The sequence below is a fragment of the Cucurbita maxima genome, unplaced genomic scaffold, assembly GCF_002738345.1.
Source record: "Cucurbita maxima cultivar Rimu unplaced genomic scaffold, Cmax_1.0 Cma_Scf00005, whole genome shotgun sequence".
NCBI lineage: Eukaryota > Viridiplantae > Streptophyta > Magnoliopsida > Cucurbitales > Cucurbitaceae > Cucurbita > Cucurbita maxima.
The window spans coordinates 6,833,472-6,847,690 of record NW_019272021.1 but is presented as its reverse complement, the minus strand read 5'-3'; the positions used below and the strand labels follow the sequence as shown (position 1 = coordinate 6,847,690).

The following is a 14,219-nucleotide window of genomic DNA, read 5'->3' as shown; positions in this document are numbered from 1 at the left end:
CCCCCCCCCCCCCCCCCCCCCCCCCAAACCCTAAACTCTAAGGAAGAAAAATAAGAATACAGGGGACAGAGGCAATACCTTTAGATTGAAGGAGTAAAGCATGGTGGCAGTGGCTTGTGAGGTAGTAATGTTGAGATGCAAAACACTGAGCCTAAGATCTTCCAAACCAACAATGGCTTTCAACAATTGGCCTTGCCTTTTGGGGCATCTTATCTTCAAGCTTACATGGGTTTGAATCATGGTAACCTCTATCTCACCCACTTCTGACTTCATCTCTGCGCAAACTCCTTCTCCTATTCTTCCATTTGAGCCCATTCCCACTTCTGATTGCGCACCCTTACACCCACCGTCCACTCCTTTCCTTCCTTTCCTCTGTGCTTCCAAGACTTCGAGTAGCTGCTCCAATTCCTTCACGAACTCTATTGCACCACCAATTATCGATGCCTGATCACCCTTCAGGTGCACAAAAACGCGTCAGATTATAATTTTACATTCTTTAACAGGACTGGACAAAACAATGTACAAGTTGTTTCAGGAAAATGTCAAAACATTTTATTATTGTAAATAGTACCCTTTGTATATAGGAGGTGGGTATGAGGGACTTGATAACGTGGAGATGGTCGTTCATTTGGCGTCTCCGGTTGCGCTCGACGGCAATATGGGTCATTCTTTGGCTCTCCACTTCTTCCTTGTTCTTTGTTGCCTTCCATCTCTTTCGTTTTCTTGTTTCCTTGGAATTTGGAGGTTCATTTTGGTCCTTCGTTTCTGAGTTAATTGGTGAAGAGTAGAGCTGTAGGAGGTCTTGAATTTTACCAACTCCCTCTTCCCCTGGCTTGTTGAAGTGCTGCAGCTTCACCAAGTTTTGAAAGTTAGGCTGCTTGAATGACTGCGATTCCACATTCTGCAGCTTCTGAAGGAATGGGATCTTATCTTCTAATTCTTCAAATCCCAAGTTTGTGAATTCTTGTTCCGAAGAAACTCTGTCTGAACATTCGCCATAAAACTGAAAATAATAGAGTTGAGGGTGAAAAGAGAAATAACACAGAGCATTGAATGCTACATGTATTTGAGAATGCTAAGAGTGGGTGTCCATGAAAAAGGAAAGCGTAAATAAACAGAAAAAGGGATAGCATTTATCATACACAAGGCTTAAGGGGTGGTTGGAGCCTCTCCATTTGAAGAGCAGAGCAGGGCTTGTCGAAGTGTGTTAATTTAACCCCCTACTTCTGTGTGTAGATAACCAACATGTGATACTAACAAAACAATAGCATTAAATGTAAAACCCAATGAGCAGAAGGAGACCCCATATCAGCCCAAAACACATTCCTTGGTTTCTGATGCAGTCGATACTCTTTATAGAATAATATTAAATGCTATGGGTAGAGAAGAATGCTGTTGTCGGAAGAGGAAGGTAGAAAAGATGGCAATGAAGACAAAACAAAGGGCGGTAAATAGACAGAGAGAGTTGGAGAAGAGGAGAGCGTGTTAGTTTAGAATGGCACAAGCATTATTGGCGGTGACTCTCGTTCCCTCTCTCCCGCCCTCTCTCCATAGTTTCAGAAACGGAAGTAAAGGCCTCCCCCCTATTACCTATATGGAGTGCGCCGCTGGTCTCACGATGCGTCATTCACATCTCTCACATCCCTCCCTCCCGCCTTCCTCACAATACACACTTTTTATTTACCTATTTCTGTATGTCATTGGATTCTTTTTTCCTCTCTCAATTATTTACCTATTTGTTACTTGAGAGTTAGACGAATCGAATTCGTCTAACTCTCAAGTAACAAATGATCCATATCAGTCAAAGTAGTTTAGTAAACTACTTTTAAAGCACTAATTTTTATGGTTGAAACTTGGGAGTTGGCATCACACTCTCTCTTTGTTTTTGTTATCAAACAAGTTCTTAACCATATTACTATTCATTAAGCATAAAGAATAAGAAAAGGGTGAGTGAACCCATTTGTTGGATTAGCAGGTGAAACTAGTGAGGATGTCTCGGAAACCGCGTGATTCTCAATTTAAATTTAATTGAAAAATAAAAATAAAAATAAAACCAATCAAGTGGGAGGGGTGTGCCTGTGTTGCCCAAATGCTTACTCCTAATTCAACAATTTGGTACAATTCATTAATCCAGTGGACCGTCTCATTCCTGTTTGGAAACACCCATTACCTTATCCCTTAACCCGGATACGATTAACTTTAACCCACCTCCCTGACTCCGTCTACTAAACCCCCCTAACATTACGCACATTTACTCCCTTCCCCACCACACATCCCTTTTTCATCTCATTTCCACATTCAATTTCCAACCCAAAGATCCATTTTTGAAGGGTCGTTCTCTTTCTTTTTCTTTTTTCTTTTTTCTTTTTTCTTTTTTTTGCTAAACTTACCCCACCCCCAGACACATCCTCTCACACGTGGACTCAGCATCTTCCTCCTGCTGCTGATTCACTGTCACCGCCATGTGACTTTATCAGCCGAATAAAAGAAACACCTTTTATTTAAAAATTTTAAGAAATTGGGACTTTGAATTTTAGATGTGAAGACCTGAGCCCTTCCCGATTCTGCCTATCGTTACAACAAACAGGCAGTTTCCTTGACCTCTACAAGAATGGCATCGGTTTATTTTGGTAATTATTCGTTTAATTCCCACAGTGTTTTTAATTAATGACCGCTAAATTCAACTTAATCACACTTTTTCTTTTTTTTCTCTCTTTTCTTTTTTTGTTCAGCTCATCCAAATATCTAACCACCCCTCATTTTTCAATAATATATATATTTTTATTAAAAAAAATTGAGAAGGGTAGTTTGGGGATTATGGGATCTGAAAGTGGGAAGGGATGGAAATAAATGGTGGAAACGGGAACACTTACACATACTTCCCTACTTCATTTGCATCTTACTTTCTTACATTATTTTCCCCATTTATTATGCTCTTGCCGTTTTAATCCTGGAAGGCCACTAAAAGTACCAATGTACCCTTTACCAATCGCAAAATCTCTCCTCATTCATTCTCCTCCCAAGAAAAACTGATTTCTTTTTTTCTTTTTTTTTTTTTTTTTAAGAAAATTTAATATACTTGTTTCGTAGCTTTGTATATATCTATTGGTTGAGGATTGCTTGTCACCTACTCTTCAGCTTACACTCTCTCTCTCACGTAGAAAGAAAGGAAAGGGAGGAAGGAGGAGAAGTTTCATACTCTGTTTTCTCTTTGTGGGTTTCCCTTCCCCCTGTTTTGTCAGAAAAAGAAAAAAAAATATCTTTCTTTCTTTTTTTTGTTTTTTGTTTTTTGTTTTTGTTTTTTTTTTTTTTTTGTGCTTTCATCTATGGACAGGCACAAGTGCAAGCTCTGCTTCAGAAGCTTCTCCAATGGCAGAGCTTTGGGAGGTCATATGAGGTCCCATTTGATGAACCTTCCACTCCCACCCAAACCAGAAGACCCACCGCCACAGCATGCCCACCTGAGCGAAGACGCCGACTCTGCTTCTTTCCTGTCCTCCCCCTCATCCTCGGAAGGCGACGCAGAGGAAAAGGGTCTGGGTTATGGGCTAAGAGAGAATCCCAAACGAAGTATTCGGGTGGTAGATCCCGAATTCTCATTCGCCGTCGACGCAGGCTCGGTGGTTCTGCAAGACCGGGAAAGTGAAACAGAGTCGTCAAAGAACCCAACTCGGAGAAGATCGAAGAGGACTCGTAAGCTCGATCACCACCATCACCAGCATGTCCATGAGCATCATCATTACAGTGCTTTTAAACGGCTTCAGGAAAAGAAGGTGAACCAGCCGGAATCGTGGACGGAGGCAGAACCAGTTAGTTCGATCTCCGGTAGCACAACGGAACAAGACGTTGCGTTTTGGCTGATGATGCTTTCTCGGGATAAATGGACGAAGCAGCGAGGTGGGTATGAGGAGGAGGAGGAGGAGGAGGAGGAGGAGGACAATGAGGATGAAGAAGACGAGGAAGTAGAAGAGTCTATGGAGGAGACCGATGATTCCGAGGCGCTGAAATTTCCAAAGAATCGGAACAGAGGGAATTACAAATGCGAAACATGCAACAAAGTGTTTCGATCTTATCAAGCACTTGGTGGGCATAGAGCTAGCCACAAGAAGATTAAACTCTCTGTAACTTACAACAATCCCCAACTGGTAATCCACCGTGAAAATGCAGCTTCCATGGGTGAAAGGAAAATTCACGAGTGCCCTGTTTGTTTCAGAGTTTTTTCTTCCGGCCAAGCCCTGGGCGGCCATAAGAGATCTCATGTCACCGCTTACTCATCACCCAACTCAATTCCGCCCAAAACTCCACCACCCAAAAAGTTAGGAGACAGTTTCATAGATCTTAACCTCCCGGCTCCTTTTGAGGAGGACGATGTTAGCCAGATCGAACTCTCGGCAGTTTCTGATGCGGATTTCGTCAACGCCATTAGGCAATAAAACATACCTCCTCTTCTCAAATTTTTTTGAAAAAAAGAAAAAAAGATAGGAAATTTTGACCTTTTACTGGGTATTGATTATAAAGTTTGTTGAGTTTTGACTCCTTTTATGTTTGAAAGCTTCATTAATCGGACTTGGGAATTCTCATCTAACTGCAAAATTCATTCTCTGAATTCCATGCTGTAATTTACTAATCACTGAAAAGGTGATTCAAGGTGGGATGATTTTGAAAAGGTGAGTGGATGGAAAAGCAAACCAAAATCCGTAGTTTTAGTGAGAATAAAATTGTATGTGCGTCCGGGTGGCCTATTCTATTATCATCATAAATGGAATTTTGCGTTCTTATTTAATTGGTTTGCGTTCTTATTTAATTGGTTTGCATTATTAATGCCTCCATTCAATACCGCATCCTTGGGAGTTATTGTTGTTTTCCTTCGCCACCTTCATCTTTTGGAACTAAATCTTGTGTAAATTTTCAAGATTCTAAACTTACAGAATGTTTCCCAAATGCATATGAGGTTATATATTTCTACTTTTTTCTTTCCTTTCCTTCNTTTTTTTTTTTTTTTTTTTTTTTTTTTTTTTTTTTTTTTTTTTTTTTTTTTTTTTTTTTTTTTTTTTTTTTTTTTTTTTTTTTTGTGCTTTCATCTATGGACAGGCACAAGTGCAAGCTCTGCTTCAGAAGCTTCTCCAATGGCAGAGCTTTGGGAGGTCATATGAGGTCCCATTTGATGAACCTTCCACTCCCACCCAAACCAGAAGACCCACCGCCACAGCATGCCCACCTGAGCGAAGACGCCGACTCTGCTTCTTTCCTGTCCTCCCCCTCATCCTCGGAAGGCGACGCAGAGGAAAAGGGTCTGGGTTATGGGCTAAGAGAGAATCCCAAACGAAGTATTCGGGTGGTAGATCCCGAATTCTCATTCGCCGTCGACGCAGGCTCGGTGGTTCTGCAAGACCGGGAAAGTGAAACAGAGTCGTCAAAGAACCCAACTCGGAGAAGATCGAAGAGGACTCGTAAGCTCGATCACCACCATCACCAGCATGTCCATGAGCATCATCATTACAGTGCTTTTAAACGGCTTCAGGAAAAGAAGGTGAACCAGCCGGAATCGTGGACGGAGGCAGAACCAGTTAGTTCGATCTCCGGTAGCACAACGGAACAAGACGTTGCGTTTTGGCTGATGATGCTTTCTCGGGATAAATGGACGAAGCAGCGAGGTGGGTATGAGGAGGAGGAGGAGGAGGAGGAGGAGGAGGACAATGAGGATGAAGAAGACGAGGAAGTAGAAGAGTCTATGGAGGAGACCGATGATTCCGAGGCGCTGAAATTTCCAAAGAATCGGAACAGAGGGAATTACAAATGCGAAACATGCAACAAAGTGTTTCGATCTTATCAAGCACTTGGTGGGCATAGAGCTAGCCACAAGAAGATTAAACTCTCTGTAACTTACAACAATCCCCAACTGGTAATCCACCGTGAAAATGCAGCTTCCATGGGTGAAAGGAAAATTCACGAGTGCCCTGTTTGTTTCAGAGTTTTTTCTTCCGGCCAAGCCCTGGGCGGCCATAAGAGATCTCATGTCACCGCTTACTCATCACCCAACTCAATTCCGCCCAAAACTCCACCACCCAAAAAGTTAGGAGACAGTTTCATAGATCTTAACCTCCCGGCTCCTTTTGAGGAGGACGATGTTAGCCAGATCGAACTCTCGGCAGTTTCTGATGCGGATTTCGTCAACGCCATTAGGCAATAAAACATACCTCCTCTTCTCAAATTTTTTTGAAAAAAAGAAAAAAAGATAGGAAATTTTGACCTTTTACTGGGTATTGATTATAAAGTTTGTTGAGTTTTGACTCCTTTTATGTTTGAAAGCTTCATTAATCGGACTTGGGAATTCTCATCTAACTGCAAAATTCATTCTCTGAATTCCATGCTGTAATTTACTAATCACTGAAAAGGTGATTCAAGGTGGGATGATTTTGAAAAGGTGAGTGGATGGAAAAGCAAACCAAAATCCGTAGTTTTAGTGAGAATAAAATTGTATGTGCGTCCGGGTGGCCTATTCTATTATCATCATAAATGGAATTTTGCGTTCTTATTTAATTGGTTTGCGTTCTTATTTAATTGGTTTGCATTATTAATGCCTCCATTCAATACCGCATCCTTGGGAGTTATTGTTGTTTTCCTTCGCCACCTTCATCTTTTGGAACTAAATCTTGTGTAAATTTTCAAGATTCTAAACTTACAGAATGTTTCCCAAATGCATATGAGGTTATATATTTCTACTTTTTTCTTTCCTTTCCTTCCTTCCCAAAAAAGCTATCAAATGCCTTTGTGAGTTTGGATGTTATACTCTTACACGTATCCAAGTTTTTAATGAAATTGAAAGCATAAAATCTAAAATAATAGCCTTCTTTAAAAACAAATTGTCATGGCCTCATCAAAATCCCTCCTCACTTAACCTAACCTAACCTAACCTAAGGAACCCATCTCTTCTAAATTTACTAAATGGTAAAGTACTAAAAAGGGGAGCCATAAAAGTTGAGGAAGACTTGGTACTTTTCCCCAATACAAAAAGGAGCATATAAAGCAGAAACAGTCAACAAATCTGATCTCCTTCCATTTCTCCCTTCGCCTTCTATACAACCATTCAAACCTCATTTTCTTTTGACTATCTTTTTTTCTTCCTCAACTCCAATTCAACTATCCATTCAAATTTCATACCCAAAACTGCATATTCTCCCAAAATCCATTACGCCTCATTATTTTAATTTAAAAAATAAGTAACAGTTGACTTTTAATGCCTTAGGGTTTTTTTTTTTTTTTTTTAAACACCCATTGAGGGTCATTTGACATTTATATAGAACAGCATAGTGCCATTATTAGTAATGAATGCGGTAGGGATGCTTTCACATCATAGAGAGAGCGGGAGAGAGAGGAGAAGAAATAGAAGAAAGATTGGAGAGAATGAATCAATATTTGTAGTATTGTTTCCATTGCACGTTTGGTTTTCAGACAATGTAAATGGAAAAATATGATCACATCCTAAGTTTTGATGGACAGTGGTTTTGTTAATAGGCATCAAATTCTGGGCCCAATAAATTGTAAGCCCAAGGACAACAAATCCACCCACTTTCATTCCTTTTACAAGAATATTACTTCTTTTCCCTTTCACTCAAAAACATGAACCAACCACAAATTTGATAATTAAAATCACTTCTTTCTTTAACAAAATATACACACACTAAAATAAATCAAACAATACTCTCCACTTTTCTATGCTAAATTAAGGGGGGGAAAAAAAAAAACTAAGTGAAGAAGCGCGCGCGCGCGCACACACATAATTGTATAATTTGGCACTGCGGAGCCTCTCGTTGGCTTGGACATAATGTGCGCGCTACATTTCCAACCCTTTCCGCTGCAAAGCCACAAACTTCACTCTTCCGCGATTTTCTGTCCTCCACGACCCTCTTCCCTTCCTCTTCTGCCTCCATCTCCTAACCTAATTTGCAAATGCAGAACCGCAATTTCCTCCGTCGAACTTCCTCCCAACGCCCTTCGCCGCAAGCTCGACCCGCAGTGGAGAGGAGGTTTCAGTCTAGGGGTTGACCTCGGAACGTCTCGCACTGGACTTGCTCTTAGTAAAGGCTTTTCCACTCGTCCTCTTACTGTAATTTTTCTGCCTATTACACTTCATTTGATTTCATTCCGTCGTCTCTGCGCTTTTCCCTACCCTCTAATTTCAGGACATTCAACTTCTCCACTGTTTTCCTACTTGTGGGTTTTTCTGTGGCATGGAAGTGCCTATTTTTCTGCCACATTTAGTGCTAAATGCGTAGTTAACGCAGTGATGATCGATACTCTTATTCAATTACGTTTCTTCTGGGTCATAAGTGTTTATAATGTCGCGATCGGAAGACTGTTTCTACTTCGTAATTATTATTTATGCAGTCCGCGACGCTCTATTTACACAGCTGCCTTTAACCCTTTGTTGTGTGTTATCAAATGTTTGGGCTTCATAATTTCTTTAGCTGGCTTAGGTTCTGGAGTTGCGAGGACAAAAGCTTGAGTTTAAGCTTATTGAGATTGCTGAACAGGAAGTATGCATCTCTCCCTCTCTCACGATATTGCTAATGAAATATTATCAACATGTTGGAAATTTATTTCCTCTCTATATTGCACATTATTTGATGGAAAAAGAAAAAAAACTGTAGGAAGCTGATGAATTTATTATTGGACTTCCTAAATCACTTGATGGAAAAGAGACACCTCAGTCAAACAAAATCCGTAGTATTGCCGGAAGGGTGGCAGCCCAGGCAGCTGAAAGGTGAAATACACGGGATGATTGTATTTTATTTCTCCTATGTCTGCCTTTCTGTTCTGATACAGCTTTGACTTTAGGGGTTGGAGAGTTTACTTGCATGATGAACATGGGACAACAGCAGAAGCGGAAAGCCATATGATTTGCAGGTATTGTTGTCTTCAATATTCACTTATGTTGTCTTTTATTCAATATTGTTTCCGTGGATTCTATCCCATAAAGTCTCATGCATCTCCTTTATTGATATTGTTAGTGTGGAATCCTGCAAAATATATTGCATTGAATGGATTATCATTCAACAGAGTGCCAGATTGATTTATTCATTTCCTTTGAGGATTTTGATGACAGATTTGAGGGGTTTGTAGAAATGATAGACTACCATGTGAAGATTCTTAGACTAATGAGGAATTAAAACTAATGTTAAACTCTACCATATTGTGGCATTAACCTCATGAATTTATCAAGGTGATGCAGAAAAAAGGTTGCCAATCGCTATGGTATTATTGGATAGGTAGAAATGGAGGATAAGAAGATAGGAAAGGCTTGGCTTGAAATGAAAAAAGAAATATCCAAGAAGTGCAATTATCCCCATCAGCTTGTAAACAAGGAATAAATGGCTTGAGGACTCAATAGTCAACGAGGTATTTGTGATCATGATTAGTTGCCAACTACATTTCTCTACATCCAAAATTAGGCTTGGCTTGAAATGAAAAAAGAAATATCCAAGAAGTGCAATTATCCCCATCAGCTTGTAAGCAAGGAATGAATGGCTTGAGGACTCAATAGTCAACGAGGTATTGGTGATCATGATTAGTTGCCAACTACATTTCTCTACATCCAAATATTAGGCTTGGCTTGAAATGAAAAAAGAAATATCCAAGAAGTGCAATTATCCCCATCAGCTTGTAAGCAAGGAATAAATGGCTTGAGGACTCAATAGTCAACGAGGTATTGGTGATCATGACTACTTCTTAAGGATTTAGGAGGCTGGATTCTCCCCAAGGGAATTGAGATGCTATTTGAAAATATTTGCTAAAATCGCCCCCCTAAATGGTGGTGAAGGTTTTCTATTCATAATCATTTACAAAATCAAATAGATTACAAAGGAAATGGAAAGAGCAATAACTAGATACACGATATTAGGCTATGATCAAGGGTCAAATATGATAACTTATGAAATCGTAATTTAAGGCTAAATTTCCTCAACACCCCCTGCAAGTTGAGCTTTGGATTTGACAAAGTGAAGCTTGAATATGAAAAATTCAAAGAGAGGTCGAGAAACACTTTTGGTGGAGATGTCAGCAACCTGGAGATGAGAAGGTACATATACTGTGTGCGAAGTTTGCCAGCGACAACAAGCTCTCGAAGGAAATGATAATCTAGTTCAACATGCTTGGCCCTCTTGTGAGGAACGGGATTGGAGCTAAAAAAATAGCACTTTTGTTGTCACATAAGAGCAAGAGCTATTGTGGAATGGGGACCTTGAGGTCATGCAAAAGATGCGTAAGCCAAAAAGTTCAGCAGTAGTCATGACAAGAGCACGATGCTCAATTTCATAGCTAGAGCATGAGACAGTAGGTTGCTTCCTGACACTCCAAGAAACGAGATTGTTACCAAGATAAATGGAATATTCGAATGTAGAATGACGAGTATCGGGACAACCGACTCAGTCAGCATCCGCATAAGCCACTAGCGCACTAGGAACAACGAATGGATGAAAGGTAAGGTCAAAGTGGAGTGTTCCCTTAACATAGCGAAGAATACGCTTGACAGCAAGAAAGTGATCTGCATTAGGGACATGCAAAAATTTTCTGACAGAATTGACAACATGGGCAATATCTGGGCGTGTAATGGTCATGTACTGAAGGGCACCAACTAGTGGGTTCGTCCTCGATTGGAAGAGTTCTGGGTGCGGTTCTTCCTCGACCAATACTGAAGAGTGAGTCGACGACCTTGACCCGAGTGGGTTCATCCTCGATTGGAAGAATTGTTGAGGTGGAGATGAGAATGACCTTGTTGGTTGCTACAAGAAGCAGGATGACTTCCATGGGTGCGACCACGATTAGTGGCTGTGAATATCGCAGGAGTGGAGTCAGAAGACTCAAGGGAGCACTAAAACAACTCAATACTTTCAGTTTTAGAGACTAAATCTTCAAAATAAGGGAAAGAGGTGAAAGCCATCTGAGCCATAGAAAAAGTTAAAAAATTGGTGTCGAGTCCATGAAGAAACCAGTGTACTTTATCAATGTCCTCGACGGGTCTGTCAATGGCGTGAAGCTGGTCACAGATTGTTTTGAAGGTACAAACATACTCAGCCACAGGTTTGGTGCCGCGTTTCATTAGTTGCAAGTCATTCTTGAGTCTCATTTCATGGGCTTTCGAATGATGACTGAACGTAGTCTCCAATGCGAGCCAAAGTTGTGCAGTGGAGAGACCAATGGCGGCAGCAATGGCTTCCTCAGTGAGAGAGGAGAGCATGAGACAAAGAAGTTGTTGATCGGTTGCTTTCCATGCCAAATATTTGGTGTTGAGTGTTGAGGAGGTTGTTGGTTCAAAGCGAGGTGGTGAAACGGAGTTCCACTATCGTAGCCCAGTATGTCTTAATTCTCAGGAGAGGGAGTGATTAGCCCAACCTGTCTTAATTCTATAGGAGAGGGAGTGAACAGATTTGTTGGATTTAGCGCATCCTCTTGGATTTCCTTACACAATTTGTTTTTGTTTTTGTTTTTTTATTTTATTTTATTTTATTTTAATTGTTCAGATTTTCTTTCTAAAGCCAGTTGGGAACCCTTGTTGAATCAACTTGGCTTGGATTGGGGGATGCTCGCTGGTTTGGTCTACTTTTCCCATCAATTAGAGCCTATTATAAAAGGAAAAGGAGAATTTAATGAAGGCACACAAAATCTGTAAGAGAAAATGAATACCTTTGATGGGAACCTAGATTTATGATTGCAATCGAGAAAATAGGGGCTGAAACAAATTACTGTTCCTAAATATTTGGCTGCAACATCATCCTTTGCTTCTTTTTTGGAGAATTGGTGGAAGCATTACCCTATTTGTGGTTGCCGTGGTCATAGACTTATACCTACGTTCGAAGGTTCTAACTTGGCTTTTTTAAGAGAGAGAGAGAGGGTTGTTGCATGGAGATTGGGAGACTAAGGATCCGTATACCAGTCAACATTGGCCCCAAGTTTTGTGGTTTAATCTCTGTTAACAAGATTTTATGAACTACAAAAGAAAGGATATGCTTGCAGACATCTGTTTTACTCATCTCTAATATTTTTACCTATCAATCGTCTCCACTAAAAGAAACCATATTGTAACTGAGGGAGAGAAGCAAGTAACAGTGAATGACGAGAATGATGGACAACCAAGTCAATTACTCGGAAGTTTGATTCTCTTGCGAACTTTTATATGAAACTGTGAGGGTTGTTGCATGGATAGTCACATTTTTGTCGCCTGTAGTCATTGATGTTATCAGTGTCCCTTTTGCTTTATTGTATTTGATGGTAGAGTAGAATGGAACGGTTTATGTTTAAAATGGGCTTTGCAGCTGTTCTTAGATTTTTCATTATGCAAATTAGATGCTTCGGAAAAAAAGTTGACTTTTGATTGTTTTTAGATGTTTCTATTGCGGGTCTCTCAGTGTAAATTGACAGCTGTGGTTAAACTGTCTGTTGCATCAACTGGAAGAACTCTATGTAATCTTTTAGGCTTGGGGTTGGCTTTCCTCCCCCTCCTTTCTCCCACATCTTTTGTAATGTAATATTATCTATGAAATTGGTTGGTTTCTTATTGAAAAATAAACAATGATTTCCCCTTTGTATCAGAATATATCTATACTTGTCTATTTGTGTTGGTCACATATATCATGTATAATGATGAACAAGACATGAATCTGGAAAATCGGCTTACGATGTTTTTCTTCAGGGGGCTCAATAAAACTACTCGGCAGAAGAAAATTGATGCCTATGCTGCCATGGTAAAGTGGTGAAAATTCTCATATTTATGAGCATTGGGTGATAAATGCTGCAATCCATGTCAGGCGCATATTTTTTGTTTATAATTTTCTCAATACCTTTATTTGATGCAGATGGTACTAGAGAGATATTTTTCCATGTCAGGCGAGGGAACCGAACTTGTAGTGCCTAAGGGTCAAGTTTTACAGGAAAAGCTTATCGAGGGACCACCAATAGACCCTGACTTCAAGGATTAAGGACGTGCTTCAGGCAAGGAAAAAAATAAGCTGGAAAAGAGGCCCTCGGTCAACAAAGGTATTTATGTCTGCTCAAGCTTAAAAAATTTTCAAAATAACTTCCCTAAAAAAAATATTTGGAGAATAGTGTAATGCGTATTCTAAAACTATTTGTTTATATAGTAATAATATTCTTTGTTTCTCTCTTCATTCTCGGATTCCTATCTAATGACCCGGGATCCGAGACGTAATTCAGGACGTGAGTATAAAAAGAATAATTTTTTCAGACATATTGAACACTTGGGTATAAAATGTGTCAGAGTAAGCATTAGAGTTCAAAATAAACAAAGAAGTTACCACCAAACAAGATGAAATAAAAAATAACCAATCTTTGGAAGGTGGAATTTCGACTACTTTTACAAATAAAAAAAATAATTATAAATAATATTATATAATATATTATTTAAATGAAAAAATTGTTGCACATTATTATTTTATATTTACAATAAAATTAAAAAATAGATTTATCCCATTACTCACATTATTATTTTATTATTATATTTATATAAATTAAAAAATTTGGTTCACGGTATGAAGTTTTTCCCAACAAACTAGAGATTGCACCGTGTAAGTGATTTTTCTAAGCTGAGAACCATATTAAAGTTACGTAAAATACTTCCTATCCGCACCATGATTCTAAAGTTGACAGTAAATAATGCCAACAGGACAGACTTCTCACATTGATACATTTCTGTCAAGAAACAACTGACCTCAATCCACAAAAACCAAAGAACGACCTAAAGGGGAAGGGAACAAGGTGTCCCCTCCTCGAGACAGAGAGAGATACAAGAATTACAAGAAGACCATCCAATCTAGGTTGACAGCAGGAAAAAAAACTGCATTGGCTACTTCTATTAGAGGCCTCACCTAGATACATTGATGAAAGCAGAAACAATTTCGTCCAACATTATTCATGGGGAAAAGAGGATCATCAATATGCAAAGGATCAATGCTACATAAAAAATGGAATGTAGTTAACAGTTATAACTTACTCATAAATGCATCGATAGTACTAAGAAATGGCGTACCTGTATCCCCTTTCCCTCTTTATATAGGCTCTGCTCCCCTGCATTAAAATACGCATTTGACAAGAATCAAATACATTCCTGAAATAAAAGTAAACGATTCTACTTTAACACATGCACGTTGAAGTTACAGTCCACTATTGTAGTGCAAAAATAACTGGACTTAGAAACTCAACTCCAG

General features: G+C 39.5%; 4 protein-coding genes across 4 annotated transcripts in view; 3 read left to right on the top strand and 1 right to left on the bottom strand.

Annotated features, from left to right (window-relative positions):
- Positions 1-1,625, bottom strand: part of LOC111479046 (transcription factor bHLH57-like) — a 2,545-nt gene extending 920 nt beyond the window's left edge. The window contains exons 1-3 of the mRNA XM_023123504.1: positions 1,143-1,625; positions 572-1,003; positions 79-453 (exon numbers count right to left, since the gene is read on the bottom strand). Coding sequence (XP_022979272.1) covers positions 79-453; positions 572-1,003; positions 1,143-1,175 — 840 coding nt within the window. The 5' untranslated portion in view covers positions 1,176-1,625. The remainder of the gene's footprint in view (positions 1-78; positions 454-571; positions 1,004-1,142) is intronic.
- Positions 1,626-3,094: 1,469 nt separating this feature from the next.
- LOC111479044 (zinc finger protein ZAT9-like) lies at positions 3,095-4,604 on the top strand. The gene has a single exon (XM_023123502.1). It carries the CDS (start codon positions 3,327-3,329, stop codon positions 4,431-4,433), a length of 1,107 nt encoding a protein of 368 aa, XP_022979270.1. The 5' UTR covers positions 3,095-3,326; the 3' UTR covers positions 4,434-4,604.
- Positions 4,605-5,015: 411 nt separating this feature from the next.
- Positions 5,016-6,361, top strand: LOC111479045 (zinc finger protein ZAT9-like). The gene has a single exon (XM_023123503.1). The coding sequence runs from the start codon at positions 5,084-5,086 to the stop codon at positions 6,188-6,190; it is 1,107 nt and encodes a 368-aa protein (XP_022979271.1). The 5' UTR covers positions 5,016-5,083; the 3' UTR covers positions 6,191-6,361.
- A 1,412-nt stretch (positions 6,362-7,773) lies between these two features.
- Positions 7,774-12,992, top strand: LOC111479048 (putative pre-16S rRNA nuclease). Its single transcript, XM_023123510.1, has 6 exons — positions 7,774-8,107; positions 8,478-8,537; positions 8,652-8,764; positions 8,839-8,907; positions 12,689-12,740; positions 12,852-12,992. The coding sequence occupies exons 1-6, from the start codon at positions 7,826-7,828 to the stop codon at positions 12,972-12,974; spliced, it is 699 nt and encodes a 232-aa protein (XP_022979278.1). The 5' UTR covers positions 7,774-7,825; the 3' UTR covers positions 12,975-12,992.
- Positions 12,993-14,219: the final 1,227 nt, after the last annotated feature.

Excerpts from the sequence above, each read along its gene's own strand:
- LOC111479044 (XM_023123502.1), top strand. The coding sequence starts at position 3,327 with ATGGACAGGCACAAGTGCAAGCTCTGCTTCAGAAGCTTCTCCAATGGC.
- LOC111479045 (XM_023123503.1), top strand. The coding sequence starts at position 5,084 with ATGGACAGGCACAAGTGCAAGCTCTGCTTCAGAAGCTTCTCCAATGGC.
- LOC111479048 (XM_023123510.1), top strand. The coding sequence starts at position 7,826 with ATGTGCGCGCTACATTTCCAACCCTTTCCGCTGCAAAGCCACAAACTT. Across the intron at positions 8,108-8,477 it reads TTTCCACTCGTCCTCTTACT|GTTCTGGAGTTGCGAGGACA; the intron begins GTAATTTTTCTG and ends TAGCTGGCTTAG. Across the intron at positions 8,908-12,688 it reads GAAAGCCATATGATTTGCAG|GGGGCTCAATAAAACTACTC; the intron begins GTATTGTTGTCT and ends GTTTTTCTTCAG.